At 36.2% G+C, this 19124-nt stretch overlaps 1 protein-coding gene across 7 annotated transcripts in view; it reads left to right on the forward strand.

Moving 5' to 3' along the window:
* The window catches only part of CEP290 (centrosomal protein 290), a 122585-nt gene that overhangs the window by 86530 nt on the left and 16931 nt on the right, over positions 1-19124 (forward strand). For 6 of the 7 annotated variants that reach the window (XR_012156724.1, XM_073327590.1, XM_073327592.1 and 3 more), the window contains 14 exons: positions 965-1420; positions 3759-3923; positions 4233-4340; positions 4431-4565; positions 4812-5078; positions 6647-6754; positions 7818-8017; positions 8974-9187; positions 9792-9929; positions 10646-10867; positions 12529-12642; positions 15136-15281; positions 18052-18207; positions 18702-18825. Coding sequence is in view for 6 of the 7 variants with exons in the window: in XM_073327590.1 (XP_073183691.1) it covers positions 965-1420; positions 3759-3923; positions 4233-4340; positions 4431-4565; positions 4812-5078; positions 6647-6754; positions 7818-8017; positions 8974-9187; positions 9792-9929; positions 10646-10867; positions 12529-12642; positions 15136-15281; positions 18052-18207; positions 18702-18825 (2553 nt within the window). In the remaining variant the exon portion in view is untranslated. The remainder of the gene's footprint in view (positions 1-964; positions 1421-3758; positions 3924-4232; positions 4341-4430; positions 4566-4811; positions 5079-6646; positions 6755-7817; positions 8018-8973; positions 9188-9791; positions 9930-10645; positions 10868-12528; positions 12643-15135; positions 15282-18051; positions 18208-18701; positions 18826-19124) is intronic. The other variant, XM_073327593.1, reaches the window with a different exon arrangement.

A 19124-nucleotide genomic window follows, 5' to 3' on the forward strand; every position in this document is an offset into this window, starting at 1 on the left:
CTTAGTATCCTCCTTCCCAGCTCTGACACCACAGAGCCTTACACCTGTGTCCCTGTTCCCATTCCTACCCTTAGCCAAACATGATTCCAACTTCCTTACTCCCATTCCCTGTTCCCATTTCCCCCTTTAGCAAAACATGATTCCAATTTTCTTACCCCCATTCCCTGTTCCCATCTCCCTTACCCACATGCCCATGCCCACCCACCCCCACCCCCTTCCTCATTGACTACAGATTATATAGTAAAACTTGAGTTCTGCTTAGCTATACCTTAACCAATCATTTTCCTGAAATTTAACTAACCAATCCTAACATATTGTAACATGATTATGTAACCAATTATATCCCACCACCTTAATTAGTTTACACCCAGCAAAATTAATTATACAGCAGACAGAAACAATCACAGAACCAGACAGAGATTATACAGACAAACAATAGCAAAGTGGGAACTACAATGACAAGACAACACAGAAGTGAGGATTTCACATCCCAGCTATTGATAAGTGAGTTCTTGCCAGACAGGATGCTATCAAACTAAGTTTCCTTTTACATTTTCTAGGCACTTCCCTTTCTCTGGAGGTGATAGGAATACAATCCTATCCTGATAGTGCCTAACAGCCCAATAGCACCTTATTTCAATGTGACTAGTTTGGAATGTGAGGATGTGACCGTTCGCTTCCCAGCTTATGGCTGCCTCTGCTGCTTAGCCAAAGGCCTTAGCCTAAGAACAGGGCCTCAGACTGTCACAGTAAGAGAAGGCCCTTACACCGGCAGACAGTGATTTTGAGTCTTTCTTTTATACCTCTATCACTAGCCACGTGATAAGAATACACCTAAATTCTTAGAGTACAGGCCTTTGCAGACAGGCCTGAATATCTATATCCTAACACATATAAATACGTTTAATTTTCAACAAATGATTTTATATTTTAAAAAATGTCTGTTATATATTTTGGTGCTTAGGCACAGTCAGATGAAAAGGCACTTATTGCAAAATTACACCAGCATATCGTAGCTCTTCAGATTAGTGAGACCACTGCTGTGGGCAAGCTAGAAGCACTTACAATGAAACTGCAAAAGATGGAGATTTATAATCTACGCCTAGAACAGAAGCTTGACGACAAAGAGCAGGGATTATACTACGCCCGACTAGAAGGGAGAAATAGAGCCAAACATCTACGCCAGACTGTGCAATCTCTGCGACGACAGTTTAGTGGTGCTCTGCCATTGACACAACAGGAGAAATTCTCTAAAACCATGATTCAGCTACAGAACGACAAACTAAAAGTCATGGAAGAAGTCCAGCATGCCCAGGAAGAGCGTCGAAACATAGAGAACAGAGCAATGGAGATGGAATTAAAAGTAAAAGGTTTAGAAGAGTTAATAGGCACATTGAAAGATACAAGAGGAGCCCAAAAGGTTTGACATTTTATAGCTTTTAGTAATCATTAATTTTACATATGTTTAATTTAAAACTTTAATCTACTGTATACTCAAAATTTCTGCTTTAATATGTGCCTTCATGATTTCAGAATATGCAGTATTGTAACATCAATTTGTTTTGTTCTTTAAAGAAAGGATAATGGCCAGCTTTACTACTTGATATATAAGACCCTGTCTACACTTACTGGTAGATTGGCACTGTTGCGATCGATGCAGCGGTGTCAATTTAGCAGGTCTGGGGAATACCTGCTAAATCGATTGCAGAGCACTCTCTGGTTGACTCCCGTACTCCATCTCTCCAAGAAGAGTAAGGGAAGTCAGTGGCAGAGCGTCTCCTGTAGACCCAACGTGGTGTAGACACCTCAGTAAGTTTACCTAAGCTACGTCGACCTCAGTTACGTTATTCTTGTAATTTAAGTAGCATAACTTGAGTCAACTTGACGTGGTAGTGTAGAGCAGCCCATAATCTAAGCAGAGTCAGACTTGGTTTTTCTTTTGATTGAAGGCCTCTAAAGCAAATTTAAATGCTGTAGGAAGTGGTATTAGAGATTCAATACAGTATGAAATAGTAAGCACTGTGCTACCCGCTTTTGGCACAAGTCCCAGCTACTTTTGGCCATTAAAAAGCCCATGTCACTTTTTTTTTTTTTTTTTTTGGTAAGAGTAGGGATGTTAAGTCAGGCATCCTGGACAAATCGTTATTTGGGTAATTATATTTTTCCTTTTCTAGATAGTTACCTTTGAACTGAATAAGACAGTCTCATTTTCTGTCCTAACTATTGTATAGTATTGCATTCTCTATTTAAAGACATTTGTATTACAATGGTGGGTAAAGTGCCCTTGGTATATTTAGTTTTCAATCAGTCTGTAAAGTTTTTTGAGCATTTTGGGATCTATGTTGTTATACCAATAAAATAAAAACCAGCAGGATCTTGTTAAAGGGGATAAGACAAAATGTCACATTTATTGTGAATACAAAAAGAATCATAGTAGGCAGCCAGTTATAGCTGTTATATTTCATTCAGTTTCACATTCATTCACACGTTCGTTCATACACACACACAGGTTCTGCAGATGCTGTATAAAGAAAAGGAGTACTTGTGGCACCTTAGAGATTAACCAATTTATTTGAGCATGAGCTTTCGTGAGCTACAGCTCACTTCATCGAGTGAGCTGTAGCTCACGAAAGCTCATGCTCAAATAAATTGGTTAGTCTCTAAGGTGCCACAAGTACTCCTTTTCTTTTTGCGAATACAGACTAACACGGCTGTTACTCTGAAACCTGTCAAGATGCTGTATAGTTATCAGTCCTGAATGTAGCTTGAGTTCATGGCTTGGGTTCATAGCTTGTGGCGGCTAACTGGCCAGGAAAGCCAGGCACAAGGAAGAGCTGGGTCTCTGTTGGGCATGCACTGATGCCCTTCCATGTTGGCAGCAGAATGTTACCCTTCAAAGTCTTCCATCTCACCCATCCTTTTTGTAGGCTTTAGTTTAAATCCAGAGTCTATAGGTCTTGCTGTGTCACGCTGGCTCTGGGTTTGGCATCATTGATCACCCATCAATTGCAGACATGACTTTCAGCCTAGGACCTGGCTTTAATGTTTCTTCAATTGTACTTTTGTTCTTTTCTTTTGGGGGTGGGCTCCTCTTACTTTGTCAGGGCTGTTGTCTGCATCTTCGACCGTTGGGTGTTTACACTTTATTTCATCAGGACAGGCTGGGGCTGGAGGTTGATTCCATCATTCATACATACCTCATTCACACATCTAAACTAAACTAATAAGATTACAGCAGGGTTTTGCAAAAATGAAGGTTGCAGCAAGCTTTTACAAAATGAAGCGAGCATTTTAAAATGGAGTTTGGGACAAGTTAAAATGGAATTAGAGTTACAATATGGACAAGTGTAAGGAATGGCAAACAGTGAACAGAAGTTACAATGTTGAAACAGTGTAAGTTTCAGCAATTTAAGCAGCAATTGGATTGACAGTGAAACTCAATTAGCCAGTTATTGGGGTAACTGGTTTTATAAATGAATGTTGTTTCATTCATAAACTTTGCTCATGAAGTTATATTAATAAAGTGAAAAATTAAAAACAATTTAATTGATCAGTTCTACAATGCCAAGTGATAGATATTGCTACTATTAGTATATATATATATAGTTGAATGTTATAGTTCGTTATATGCAACTTTTCTGGGTTGTTTTGCAAACTTAGTTTCACTTTGGAAAAGACATCCAAATTCCCTAAATGCTATTTTTATCTGATTAAGATGATATTGATAATGAACTGTACGAACTGTTGTTATTTATCAGGTAATTGAGTGGCATATGAAAATGGAAGAACTTCGTCTCCAGGACCTTAAACTGAATCGAGAGTTAGTCAAACAAAAAGAAGAGATGAAATATTTGAATAATATCATTTCTGAATATGAGCGTACAATCAGCAGTCTGGAAGAAGAAATTGTACAGCAGAGCAAGGTATAAAATTCTACATGATGTAAAAATAACAATATATTTTCTGTTTTATTTAATGATTTTTAAAATTCTTTTGTTACATTTAAAAAACTCATAACTTACATGTACAAGATGTATGATACTTAAATGTCTGTTTTCCCAGGCTGTTACAGTTAAAGATGTATTGCCGTCACTGGCACATTGGAATTGCTTTCAAATTCTCTAAAGTAGGGGTGAAATCCTTGCCCTGTTGAAGTGAATATTAATGTTCTCATTGACATCAGCGGGTCAGGATTTCAATGTAGATCTCTTTAATCAAACTTTTTTTTATAGTTTTTTGAAGAGCGGCAGATGGCTTGGGATCAGAGAGAAGTAGAGTTAGAACGTCAACTAGACATATATGACTGTCAGCAAAATGAAATACTTAGTACTGCTCGAAAGGTACCTATACTGATTTATTTTAAATAAATTAATAAGTGTGCTGATAGACTTGTCAGAGAAATAATGTTCATATCTGTCTTTTCTGTGCAGCTTGAAGAGGCTACAGGTTCAGTTCCAGATCCTAGTTTGCCCCTTGCACAGCAGCTTGAGCTAGCTTTGAGGAAAATTAGGGAGCACGTTCGAACAATCCTAGAAACTCGGGCAACCTGCAACTTATTAGAAGAGGTAATTGGATGTATATACACTGTATTAATAAATTTGGTATGTAAATACATTGTGCTGTGAAAATTCCACACAGTGAAATACAAATTATAATTGTATTGGTGTGTAGTGTGTCTAATAATCCCAAGTAGGGAAAATAGAATACAAAGCCATTTTTTGATTTATAATTCGATTTAGACATATTCTGACACATTTCTTTTTTTAAGCATAATATTTCTATAAGATTAGTAATAATTTCCTTTGTTGTAGAAACTCAAAGAGAAAGAAACTGCACTGTGGAAAGCAGAACAAAATGTTCTAACAAGGGACAGAGTTATAAATGAACTAAGGCTTCGATTACCTGTAACCGCAGAAAGAGAGAAGATAATAGCTGAGCTAGGTCGAAAAGAAGATGATCCAGAATACCACCATGCCCTGAAAGTTGCCCACCAAACCATTACAAATATGCAAGCAAGACTAAATCAAAAGGAGGAAGTGTTGAAGAAGTATCAGCATCTCCTTGCAAAAGCTAGAGAGGTATATACACTTTTTGTGTTATCTTGTATTATATATATATATTTTAAGAGTTTAAGTTAATTTTTTGCCTAGTCTTTCTTTCAGTGAAGGCATGGCAAAATTCCCATTGACTTCAGTAGGAGCAGAACAGGACCTTCATTATGAATTTCTCATTGCACAAAGTTCAGGTTTTCTTAACCTCTTGTATTTAAAAATTTATTTATGTAAAAAATTTCTGATTGTTCTCCTTTGGAATTTCTTTAATATGAGAGGCCTAGGAAGCAAAGTCTGCAGTGATAGATGCATGAAATTAACCAATAGTATAATTCTACATTTTGGTTGTTTTTCATGCACTTTCCTTGAAAAAAATACAGAATTCTGTGCTGTAGGGGATCATTATGGCCCAGATCATGCAGCAAGCTTGGCATGGGTAGACTGTTGCACAGGTCTCATTGTAGGATTGTGACCTGTGGCTGCAGTCATGAAAACATTTTATTCATTAGCTATATAAGAACTTTAAAAAAATTATTTAAGATGAATTTAAAGTTTGTTAAAGATGCCAGTTTGATGAGGAAATGAGGTGAATAAATAGAGGAGGGAAAAGACCAGAAACGGTGAAGAGAATGACAGTATTAAAGGAGATGGTAGAGAGAACAATCAGGAAAGGCAGGAATAGATTCTTTGGGGAGTATAATAGCATTGAAAACAGTATAAAAAGAAGGCAGAGAGGCAAACATGCTCAAAGCCTTCCTTGAGATTCCATGAGTCTTGTTCCTTAGTCAGACCCACAATCAGTGACTCCTGCATGACCATATCAATTTGTTAAATACTCCTTGGTCTGCCTGACTGAATAAGAAAAGGAGTACTTGTGGCATCTTAGAGACTAACCAATTTATTTGAGCATGAGCTTTCGTGAGCTACAGCTCACTTCATCGGATGCATACCGTGGATACTGCAGCAGACTTTATATACACACAGAGATCATAAAGTCTGCTGCAGTATCCACGGTATGCATCCGATGAAGTGAGCTGTAGCTCACGAAAGCTCATGCTCAAATAAATTGGTTAGTCTCTAAGGTGCCACAAGTACTCCTTTTCTTTTTGTGAATACAGACTAACAAGGCTGTTACTCTGAAACCTGACTGAATAAGGAGTGTCCTATGATTGATGTGCTGCCTATGTACACAACACTAGTGAGAGTACAGAATGTTACAAACTCCAAGCTTTGTCTTGCCGTTTGAGAATTAAAGAAGGGAAAATTGTCTCTTTCTGGGTATTTGCACACTTCCAGAAAAATGTAATACTATGACTTAAATCTGAACATACTGAGAGGCTTAATTTAACATTGCATTCATGTAGTTTTGGTCAGTTACTTTTTTTTTTTCTCTCCTAGAAAAATTTGCCAGGATAATGAAATTACTTTAACTCCTTAGTGCTTATATTTGCTTGCCAGTGATGGGATTTCCTCAACTCAGATTCTATTTCAAAGACTCAAGTAATTAGCATGGAAAGTTCAGCAGTTCCATGGATTTCTGGAGTATCATGCATGTATACATGAAATAAGAAAATGTGTTCATTTTGTGCTAATAGGAGCAAGAGGAAATCGCAAAGAAACATGAAGACCACCTCCAGGTTCTACATCAGAAGCTAGATTTGCAAGCTGATAATTCACTTAATAAATTCAAACAAACTGCTTTGGTAGGTTTGTTTGGGATGGGGGATTGTTTTGTTCAGTATTGTATATTTGTTTGTATGTTTTGTTTTTTGTAAATTTTGAAAATTATGTTAATCCTCCATACCAGAGGAGCAGTTTTTCAGTTCAAGATAGTATAAACAGGAAGATAAATGAGTAAGACTATCATTACACTATTATTGTATGAAGATGAAATTGAAAGAATTTGAGAAAGATGAGTAAGGAAATAAGGGTCAATCAACACATTTGGTACTTGTGTATATAAGTGCATAATTCAACGTGTCCTATTCTATAGAGAGCCCATGGGGAGGTTGATGTCTTCCATTTTCTCTCTCCTTTTTTAATATTCTACAGGAGCGTTTCTGAAGTTGGGGTCCACGGACCCCTGGGGGTCCACAAGGGTATTCCAGGGCATCTGCGGGCCTCACTGCTCAACTCCTCCCCCTTCCTCCCTCCCTCCCTCCCTCAACTGCTCCTCTCCCCTCCCCCCCCAGCAGCTCCTGCACGCCGGGGAACAGCTATTCAGCGACATGCAGGAGGCTCTGGAAAGGAGGAGTGGGGATGGAGCACACTCTGGGGAGGGGAAAGAAAGAGGCAGGGAAGAGGAGGGGCAAGGATGGAGCTGGGAGAGCGAAGAGGTGCGGTGGGGCATTGGGGGAAGGGGTGGAGTGGGGGCGGAGCCTAGGGTGGGGAGCTTGGGAGTCTGTGAAAAGTTTTAAATCAAAATGGGGGCCCTTGGGTTGCTAAAGTTTGAGAACCGCTGTCCTACAGTAAATAAAATAAGCTCCATCCTAATTGAAGGTTTGCTTTTGACACTGTTTCTCAAAGACTGACCACCTATATTTAACCAGTTATATAACTATTCTTCAGATACAGAGACCATTTACCAACGTTCAGTGTGACTAACATATGGGTACAGTGTTGAGTCACATCACTGGTTATAAAATATAGTGTAAATGTTGCTGCTTGGTTATGTTTGGGATCAAATTTAACATAATGAAATAATTGCAGCACTTTGCTGTATAAGATGTAGAATATTTAATATGAATGATTTTTCTGTTTTTATAGGAGTTAATGAAAAAACCTTCTTTATCAGTTCCCACCAACAAACATTTCATTCGTCTGGCTGAGATGGAACAAACAGTAGCAGAACAGGACAACTCTATTGCTTTACTTCTAGGCAGATTAAAGAAAACATCATTTGATTTGGAGAAACAAAAACAACTTACTTTATTAAAAATCAGAGAGTTTGAAAGCATCAAGGCTCAGTAAGTGTTTAGATATACAATTATTACAATTCAGATAATAATTAGATTAGACCAATCAGCTACAAGTCTAAAATTTATTCCTGTGTCATTAAGACCATTTATTGAATTAGAATCACAGAAGATTAGAGTAGGAAGAGACCTCAGGAGATCATCTAGTCCAGCGCTTCTCAACCAGGGATCCATGAGCCCTTTCAGGGGGACTGCGGAGCCCCGGGGCTGAAGCTGGCAGCCCTCCAGCCCCAGCTGGGAGCAGCATGGGGTTGAAGCCAGCAAACCTCTTCCCCCACACCCACAAGCCAGGAGCAGCGGGGGACTGAAGCTGGGAGCCCCAGTGCCCCCACCCCCAACAAGTGTAACTTGAAAATATTTATTTTATGGGTTGTTATCAAGGCTATCATATGAAAATTGTTGTTTAGAATATGTAGTGGTCAATTATAAATGTTGCATTTGTCCCCTTATTGAACACTTCCTTTTTAATTGAATTTTTTGGTGCACTGAACATAGTTTTTTGAACTGTCAAAAATATTTTCTTGTATATCTTAAACAACGTATTGAGCTTGCTATGCAACGGAGATGAAAGTCATGAAAATTTAGCCCAAATGATACGTTTAAGAAAAGGAAATTATCTAATCTTGCGTGCTTTACTCATGTGAGTAGTCCCACTGGTGCTGTGCATTCGATCACTGTTTGGTATTAATTCAGGAAGTGGAACCACAATAATTCTCTAATTTCACTTTTAGTTGATTTTTTTTAATTGGATTATGTAGACACACTTTGTAGAAGGTTTTTGTGATTTCCAGATTTCTGTGTGCTTTTGCCTTTGTAGGCCATTGTATAAGAAAAACTTAGCTGAAATGATCAAAAACATGTAATATTTTTCAGCCTTTTCTATTCCACCTTGAGCTTACTAAATAAAGTACTTCTTGACACTGCTATTTATTACTTTGTTGTACTAGGCTTGAAGAAAAGCATGTAGCTGAAGTGAAAAAAATGAAAGATGAAACAAATGAATTGAGGAACCTGTTATCTGAGATAGAGAAGGAATTGCTGCAAGTAAAAACTGAATTAGAGGCCCAAAAAGAAGCAAATAATAGAGCGCCAACAACTACAATGAAAAACCTAGTGGAAAGGTTGAAGAACCAGTTAGCCTTAAAAGAGAAACAACAGAAAGTAAGTAATTTTAAAATTATTTTATTATTTAGCATCTATCATGAAGACAAGAAGTTGATGTAAAACCAAATAACTATGAAAATTATGTATAGCAAACATTTCCACAGCTTTTTTTCAGAAGTGCCACTGTTGGGTTTAACAGATAGACAAAGAATACCTGAAAGATGCCCTTTTATGGAGATTCATTAGGGCTGTGTAGCCTGCTGTAGAAAAAGGACCAGAAAATGACTGAAATTTGGTATAGAATTTAACTGCTCTGTAATTTGTGGAGCCAGATTCACTGATATACTTAAGCTGCTTTGTGCTACTCTGGCGATGCAAAACAGCCTTAAACTTAGTTTAACTAGCCAACTAAGCTGCATTTATAGTGATTTTTGTGTTGCCAGAGTATTGTAAAGCAGTCAGAGCATACCAGTGAATCTGGCTTATCATTGTAAATCATATGGAAACAGACCAAAAGATTATATGAATTGTGCTGTTAGTATGGAATACAGATGGGTAATTTAACATAAAAGGTAGTAAAATTTAATTCCCTTTAGCAATTTTTTAACATTCATTTTCAGCAACTTGCTTACTTACCAAACGAATTTGTTGATATTTTCAGGCTTTGAGTAAAGCGCTTTTGGAGCTCCGAGCAGAAATGACTGCTAATGCTGAACAGCAGATTATTTCTGTAGCATCACAAAAAGAGGCATACATGAATGTTCAGCAGATTGTTGACAAACAAACAAAGGAGCTCACGGTAAGCACTAATTAACCTCCTTATACTGTGTTCTACATTGTATTCTTATTTAAAAAGAGAACACAATGTTTATAATTTCATTTTGAGCATTATAATAATGAATGTTGTACTGTTATGAGGTTTGACACCACTCGCAGTGAAGTCAATGACAGTCTTTCTGTTGACTTTTTTGGCAGTTGGGTTGGGCCCACTGTGTACATTTGTTTTTAAATATTAAAACAAATAATCAAATGAAATGTATAAGTACATGCAGTACTGCTATTTAGCCTACATTTTTTCTTCAGAATTTTAGAATTTACGCACAGAACACTTGCACCAGGCTTAAACATGATATATAAAGGTTCAATCTAAGGCAGCTTTTTTTTTTAACACAGAAAATAAATTTGGTTTTGCCATGTAAAAAGAAAAACACCCCAAAAGTTGATTATTTTGGTTTTGTTTTACTTATTTAAATTTAAACTTAAAAATGTTTTTCAGACTGACTTTTTGCTACTTAAACATATCAACAGATTTATAGGAATTTACAAATTATCTTCTAAGTGATTATTTAAACATATTTTACTTTACTTTACAGATTACTTAAATATAGTTGACAATATATGAAATAACTGATTTGAGAAATGTCTGTGGAATCCAGGAAATATACCTGCTTAACCTCAATATGTTTTAATTAGTTGGCAACCCTGAATAACACTTTTTTAAATTTATTTTTATAGATTCATATAGAGGAATTAAATGAGCAACTTACAAAATTCAAAGATGCCCTTAAAGTAAGTAAAACTAGAGAGCGTTCTTTATTAGATGAGATGGATGATTTAAATCAAGAACTTCAAAAAAAGCAAAAAGCCATTACTAAAGGGCTAAGAGAAAAAGAAGAAATGGAAAATGAAAATGAAGAACTGAAAAAGCGGATAAAAAGACTAACAAACAGCATTCAGGTGAGCTTAGTTTTTATTAGTGTAAAAATCTAGGGATTCAGTCAAATATTCTCTAATGGCTGTAATGTTTTTGGAAGACTGAATATGATTATCAAGCAGAGGGACCAATACATGGTGAGGAGAATTTTGAGATTGGAGGCAGCAGATACCAGACAGTGTAGTGGGGGTGCCACCTAGCTATTGGCTGGCATCCTCTGTTGCAGATGTCAAATGTGGGTAAGAGGCTGAAAGAGACCAGCTCCCTGAGGTAAAGATGAATGAAAGACCCAGGAGATGGCTTGTAGAACTCACAGCCTGTACGAAGAAGGGGAGACCTTAAGTTTTTGCAAACTGAGGGGACTCTCCTTTCGTCTCGCTGTAGGAGGTCAAGAAGATTCAAAGGTGAGCTAAAACCGAGGTATATAGGCTGAAAAGGTCCAACCCTAGGTATTAGTTATATGGTAATGAGATCATTTAATACCATACTAGACCCAAGTAAATGCTTTGTGGTTTTCTGAGAGGGTTTAGCTTCAACTTCCAGTTACAGTTAATTAAAAATTAACAAAGTTGCAGTCCGCTTTAAATATTTCCCTTTGTCTTTGTTTTGTTTTTGTACGTGCCCTGGTCAATCCACAACTTCAATTACGTATTCCCTCCATGGACATACTGTTTTTCTAGGACCTGACATTTTATTTACTCTCTTCTATTCTCCTCTTCTCAATACAAGCTATATGTAGTAGATCATTTTTTGCTACTGGTAATGCAGTTCCCAGCAGTCTCCAGTTGGATTCCTCTCATAAATTTAAGCAGAAAGTACTAGTACTAGTTTATTTTTGTCAAATGACCATGGTCTTAAAATGTTTAAAAAGTCTGTATATTGTCTGTGCTCTGTAGAAAAATAGTTCTAAGTAACAGTTTTTCTGTCTAAGTATCCATTCTTTTTTCATTTCTAAATTTGCAAGTAGACATTTCACATACTATTAAATTCTCAGGTATGTGTCCTTTAATCCAGTGGTTCTCAAAGCCTGTCTACCACTTGTTAAGGGAAAGCCCCTGGCGCGCCGCACCGGTTTGTTTACCTGCCACGTCCGCAGGTTCAGCTGATCGCGGCTCCCACTGGCCGCGGTTCGCAGCTCCAGGCCAATCGGGGCTGCAGGAAGGGTGGCCAGCACATCCCTTGGCCCACGCCACTTGCCACAGCCCCCATTGGCCTGTAGCAGCGAACCGTGGCCAGCGAGAGCCGTGATCGGCCGAACCTGCGGACACGGCAGGTAAACAAACCAGTATGGCGCGCCAGGGGCTTTTCCTGAACAAGCGGCGGACCAGCTTTGAGAACCACTGCTTTAAACCAAGTTGTGTGAACTTATCTGTTTCAAAAGAGTCATAGTAATTTACAGCAATTTAATACCTAACCCTTATTAAATTTAAAACAGCAATAGTTAAACATTTTTTGAGTCCATTACTCATGACAGAATACGAAGTAACAATCTAACACTTAAATAGTAGTTGTAATCTTTAAAGAGACACTTTATAACCTAAATTGTACCATTTGTTCGAAGCACTTCTGTTAAAATGAATAAATTAGTCAATATTTAGTTTCTATATTTATCCCAGTGGGGAAAAAAGTAGGAAAGTATCTAAATGGTGATCATTAAGCTGTAAAGATAATCATAATTTTTCAGAGCAAAGCTGATGAACAAAAATGTATTGATGAACTTCAGAAAAAGATTAAAAAGCTTGAAAGTGAAGTTGAAAAGAGTGAGGAGGTAGAAAAGAAAAGTTTAAAAGAAGACAAGGTATGTGACGAAGCATCATTTAATTTGTGGTATTGAAAGGGACACCATCAACTTGAAATCTACCCAGTTTAAGAAAAACAACAAATCAGAAGTGGCTTCAGAAATTTCACCTGCTCCTGATTCCCCTTACCAATTTTTCTGATGTTATAATCACATATTCCTATATTTTATTAATATTTTCCCTTCCCTTCTTGCTGAATACAAAATCTGTACAAAAAATTTAGGAAACTGACTCGACTGTACAAGATAACAGTAACTAACTGCATATAAAGTGTTGTCGAATTCATAAAGTAAAGAAACTGAAAAACAATTTCTTTCAATGGTAGCAGCCTATGGTGTTGCTTGTAACTATAGCAGTTTAAAAGCATTTTGAGACAAAAAATTGATTTTTTTTTTTTTTTAAATGGATGGTGTCCCTTCAAAAAGATACATTTCCTAATGGATATCTCTGCAGATGATAGATTCTGACTGGCGAAGGAAGAGTTTGTTCAGTCTCTTGTTTGTTTTCTGCTGTTATGGTAGCAGATTAGTGTCTTGTCTTGGTACCTAGTAAAGCAGACTGGAGCAAAATACATGTTTTGTTCTCAAACTGCATTCAGTGTCATTTTAAATATTCAAGATGATTTTAAGCAAGAGCTTACAATTCCCATTAGATAAGTTTGAGGCACTGTACGTAAATTGCTAGTGTTTGAGATGTATTTTTGTCTTGTACTATGGATGTGTGTGTGTGTGTATATATAAAATAAATTTTTAGTTTTATTAGTTTTATTTTATAGTTTTATTTTAATTTCCATAGCATTAATGTATTTGTAAATGTTCTACATATGTATGTATGGAATTAAAAATAACAAATACACTTAGACCCTGGTCCTGCAACTAAGTCCATGCAGCTAGATCCCTACTCTCAAATGGAATTCCATTGAATTCAGCGAGACTGTCTGTATATAAGTTTCAGGGTGGTAACCTTGTTAGTCTGTATCAGCAAAAACAAGTACTCCTCATTGTTTTTTGTCTGTATGTAGTTCCTTGTATCCATGCCGTGGCCCATTGACTTGAGTGGGAGTTTCTTAAGGAGTAAGGGTGTGCCTATGCAGAGCAGATATTTATGTATGTTACGTATTGGTTCTGCAGACTGAATCTTGGGTATAAAACCACTTTGAGTTCTTACAATTATTTCTCTTTTGCCAGCCTCATGGTAAAGAATGTTTTTAGTTCTTGAAATTACTTATACATGTTTGTAGCGAGAGGATTATTAATCAGTGGAAGAATAAATTTCCAACAAGTAATTGAAGTGGTTGATCCAAACTAATGCAAATTATACCTAACTTTTCTAGACATTTTATGCTGTTTGATATTATTCAACATCACTTTCCGATTCAGTCTTGGTGGCCAATTCTGAAATGACATATGCACATCACATGCACACGTTTCCGCAGGATTGGAACGTTGGTCATAACTTTGAATTTTGCAGGGGGTAGGGGCTTTATCATAGGGGATCACTGTTTCAGTTGCTAAATAACCACTTACACTCCTGACTCCACAGTTAAGGTTTCAGGATTTTGTTTCTCACTATGAAATCTGATTCACTGAATCCAGTTCACTGATTTTCAAAAGACATGCTCCAGGTAATCACTTTGATCTTTTTTGTGCTAGGACAGCTATCCACCAACTCTCAACATTGCACAGCTGGGATCTCATGACCCAAATAAAATACTAAATCCTATTAAATGCTAGGAAAAATAATCAACCCCCACCCCCCTGTTTTCTTCTGAATCAGATCCCAATTTGTTTTGTAGGTAACAGTAAAAGTTTAAAGTGGATGTGGAAAAGAAAGGAGAGAGGATCACCTAAGGGAGGTGAGGGACTCCAGGACAAAAAACTTCATTGCCACCTGTAAAAAAAAACTTTAGCTTAGCTTTTTCAATAACCATTTGTCATAAAATCTTACCTCATTTTCTGTTATAAAAACTGAATTGGGACTATTAAATAGAAATTCATTTTTCTATGACAGAAAGTGAGTTTAAAATCACCACTGGACCAGCAACTATGTTACTGCAGGGGTGTCTGAGCTCTTGGTGAGTTGGAGGAGGAAAGAGAGGTCTGCTGTAGATATTATAATTAGAACAGAATAACATCATGATCTTTTCTCCTGTCTTCCATTAACTTGTTTCAAAGTGGGAGAATATATTGTGTAAGCATCCCTAACTTTGGATCTCATAAAAATGTTTCAGTCCTTCCTTGTAAAGTGAATGTTTAATTTTACAGAACGATTCTCTGGTAGCATTCAGATGTACCAGATTGTGCATCAGATTTCATAACACGCAGTATATGCACCAATCACCTCCTAATAATTGCTATATTTAAACATCTATTTTTGTTTAAAATTTTTAAACAGGAACTTTTAATCAAATAGTGCTAGTCTAACTTGTTTCTTGTTCTGTGGTGTTAAACTAGACCAAAAGGAAATGTTACTTCTTTTTGAATGTTTTACAGAGCTCTAGAGAAGAAATAGCTAGGTGGGAAGAGGGTAAAAAATGGCAAGCCAGAATGGAAGGGATGCGGAACAAACTAAAAGAAAAGGAGAAGGAAATGGACGCTTTAACAAAACAGTTCAGTACATTAAAGGAACTTTATTCCAAGTGAGTTGATTTTAATTAGACATATTTCTAAACTGATGATAAAAATAAAGAAAACTTGGTTTGTTGGTTACAAAAATATTGTAACAGTTTTATTATATTAAAAAATATAATTTACAATTTACATTCCTGTTGAGACTACAAGGGGTAGCTTATTTTTAAGCAGCAAGCTGCCTTTATGTTTCTAGCTATTCTAGTATCCTGTTTTCTGTAGGAGCTGACATTATTTTACTAATTAAATTAGTTTTGCTCAAAGACTGTTTCTAAGTTCTCTATTAATAATTAGGGCTGTCAAGCAATTAAAAAAATTAATCACAATTAATTGCACTGTTAATAGAATACCATTTTAAAATATTTTTGGATGTTTTCCACATTTTCAAATATATTGATTTCAATTACAATACGGAATACTAAGTGTACAGTGCTCACTTTATATTTATTTTTGTTTACAAGTATTTGCACTGTATAAAAACAAAAGAAATAGTATTCTTTAGTTCACCTAATACAAGTACTGTAGTGCAGTCTCTTTATCGTGAAATTTGAACTTACAAATGTAGAATTATGTTAAAAAAACAACCTGCATTCAAAAATAAAACAATGTAAAATTTTAGAGCTTGCAAGTTCTTGTTCAGTCAATCGCTCAGACAAACAAGTTTGTTTACATTTGCAGGACATAATGCTGCCCGCTTCTTGTTTATGATGTCACCTGAAAGTGAGAACAGGCATTTTCATGGCACTGTTGTAGCCGTCATCGCAAGATATTTACATGGCAGATGCACTGAAGATTCATATGTCCCTCATGCTTCAACCGCCATTCCAGGGGACATGTATCCATGCTGGGTGACTGGTTCTGCTTGATAACAATCCAAAGCAGTTGTCATAAATATAAAGGGAAGGGTAAACACCTTACTTTTAATTGAAGAGAAAGTAAAAGAATCACCTCTGTAAAATCTGGATGGTAAATACCTTACAGGGTAATCAGATTCAAAACATAGAGAATCCCTCTAGGCAAAACCTTAAGTTACAAAAAGACACAAAAACAGTAATATACATTCTATTCAGCACAACTTATTTTATCAGCCATTCAAACAAAACAGAATCTAACACATATCTAACTAGATTACTTACTAAGTTCTAAGACTCCATTTCTTTTCTGTTCCTGGCAAAAAACAACAGAGAGAGAGAGAGAGAACCTTTGTTTCCCTCCCCACCCCCAACTTTGAAAGTATCTTGTCTCCTCATTCGTCATTTTGGTCAGGTGCCAGTGAGGTTATCCTGTCTTCTTAACCTTTTACAGGTGAAAGGTTTTTCCTCTGGCCAGGAGGGATTTTAAAGGTGTTTACCCTTCCCTTTATATTTATGACAGCAGTGCAGACAGATACCTGTTCATTTTCATTATCTGAGTCAGATGCCACCAGCAGAAGGTTGATTTTCTTTTTTGGTGGTTTGGGTTCTGTAGTTTCCTCATCGGAGTGTTGCTCTTTTAAGACTTCTGAAAGCATGCTCCACGCCTTGTCCCTCTCAGATTTTGGAAGTCACTTCAGATTCTTAAACCTTGGGTCAAGTGCTGTAGCTATCTTTAGAAATCTCACATTGGTAACTCCGAAGCATGAAGGGGCACACGAATGTTCAGCGTATCTGGCACGTAAATACCTTGCAGTGTTGGATACAGCAGTGCCATGCAAATGCCTGTTCTCACTTTCTGGTGACACTGTAATAAGAAGAGGACAGCATTATCTCCTATGTTTGTCTTAGTGATTGGTGGAACAAGAAGTAGGACTGAGTGGACTTGTAGGCCCTGAAGTTTTACATTGTTTTGTTTTTGCATGCAGTTATGTAACAAAAAAAATCTACATTTGTAAGTTGCACTTTCACAACAAAGAGATTGCACTACAGTACTTGTATGAGGTGAAATGAGAAATACTATTTCTTTTATCATTTTTACAGTGAAAATATTTGTAATAAAAATAGTATACACTTTGATTTCAATTACAACACAGAATACAATATATATGAAAATGTAGAAAAACATCCAAGATATTTAATAAATTTCAGTTGGTATTCTATTGTTTAATAGCGCAATTAAAACTGTGATTAATCACTATTATTTTTTTTAATTGTGATGAATGTTTTTGAGTTAATCGTGTGAGTTAACTGTGATTAATCGACAGCCCTATTAATAATTTGTTTTTAGCACAGTCAAAGAAGCACCAGCTGCAGGTGAAGACAGACTTTTCTTACGTTTAGTTTCATCAGACTGCTAGAATTAGCAGCTGTGTTAATCTGCAGTGTTCTGACACCTCCAGCATTGTGATGACCAAGACTTTTTCAGCAAAACTCCAGAAAAGATGTGTTTATTTCATTTAACCATGTTTTCAATGTAGTCACAGAAAAATTTTCACTGACCTAGAATTCAAGAGATTAAAAGTAACAAAAGAATAACAAGAATTATATAAATTTGTAAATTCCTTTCACTAGCTGTGCTTTACTTAGGCTTTCTGTTTTTGTAAAAGGTTACATAAATATAAAATATTAATGAATGCTTAAGCAAAACCTGCAAGTGATTTGTGAAATGTACAATATTCACTCAATATTCTTTTATGAGAAACTAGAAAAATGTCCATTTTTAAGGTCATTTATATCAAGAAACGTTCAATGAGCAATTGGATTGCAGGTCTAGAATCTTTCGAATGAAATACTGTTCACTTTCAGATGAAGCAGATTGGTAAACAAATGTACCAAGATTTTAGTAAAAACAAATTGAATGTTGCAGAGCTGATAAAGAGAAAATTGCTTTACAAAAGAAACTCAAGACCAGCAGTATTACTGTTGACCATGTTGTGGGAGTGCGGGCGTCAGAGTCAGAGAAAGAGCTGGAAGAACTAAGAAAACGGAATATAGACTTAGAAAATGAAATTGCTCATATGAGGTAAGAGTTGTTTCAAAAGGAGAGACCCCATTTGGAAAGCTTACAATTTTTCCCCTTAAATACATTTTGGGTTTATTCTTCAAGGAATTAATTCACAGAAGCTGGCTCCCTGTGCATAAAAGTGAAAACACAGTTGTCGTTAGTTCAACTATAACACCTTAGCTCTAGTTTTTTTTCTCTCAAGTTTTGGAAACCTGTTACATTTTCAGTGTATATGCATAATGCACCATTATTGGTAACAGAAATTTCACATAAACATCAAGAGAAAATAGACTCTTAGGACTTCTTAAGGCTGAATACTATGCCAAATTCCTGGATTATGGTGTTTATTTAATTCAGTTTATATAAATAAAATTGATTTAGTATAGCTACATTTATCTAACACAAGATAGTAAAATCTTCAGTCTAGGAAAGCAGAAGTCCATACTTGATTTACATTAAAGGATGCTTTCCTGCATTAATAACAAACGTTCACTTCTTTATTTTTGATACAGAACACAACAAGCTCTCCCACGAGATTCTGTGGTAGAAGAGTTACATTTAAAAAATCAATATTTGCAGGAAAAGCTTCATGCATTGGAGAGACAGTTTTCAAGAGACACATTTTCAAGACCTTCGGTAAGCAACCAACTTTGTTATTACCCAAATTGAAAATTGAATGCATCTCCTGCTCAAGGACATATTTATCATCCATCTATTATTCTGTAGTATTTGGTCCATTTTATTTTAGGTTGCAATCATCCAATACAGCATCTGAAAAAATTAACTTTTTTCTCCTTTATTAACCTATGGCAATAATGTTTAGCATTTTTTTTTTAAATTCTAAGAACTAAAATGTGTTACTGTTTTTCATAAACGTTATGTGGTTAGAAGGAAGAAAGATGTGCTTAGTGCTATAAACAGAGAGGACAGACACT

Source organism: Lepidochelys kempii, chromosome 1, assembly GCF_965140265.1.
Source record: "Lepidochelys kempii isolate rLepKem1 chromosome 1, rLepKem1.hap2, whole genome shotgun sequence".
NCBI classification, from domain to species: domain Eukaryota; kingdom Metazoa; phylum Chordata; order Testudines; family Cheloniidae; genus Lepidochelys; species Lepidochelys kempii.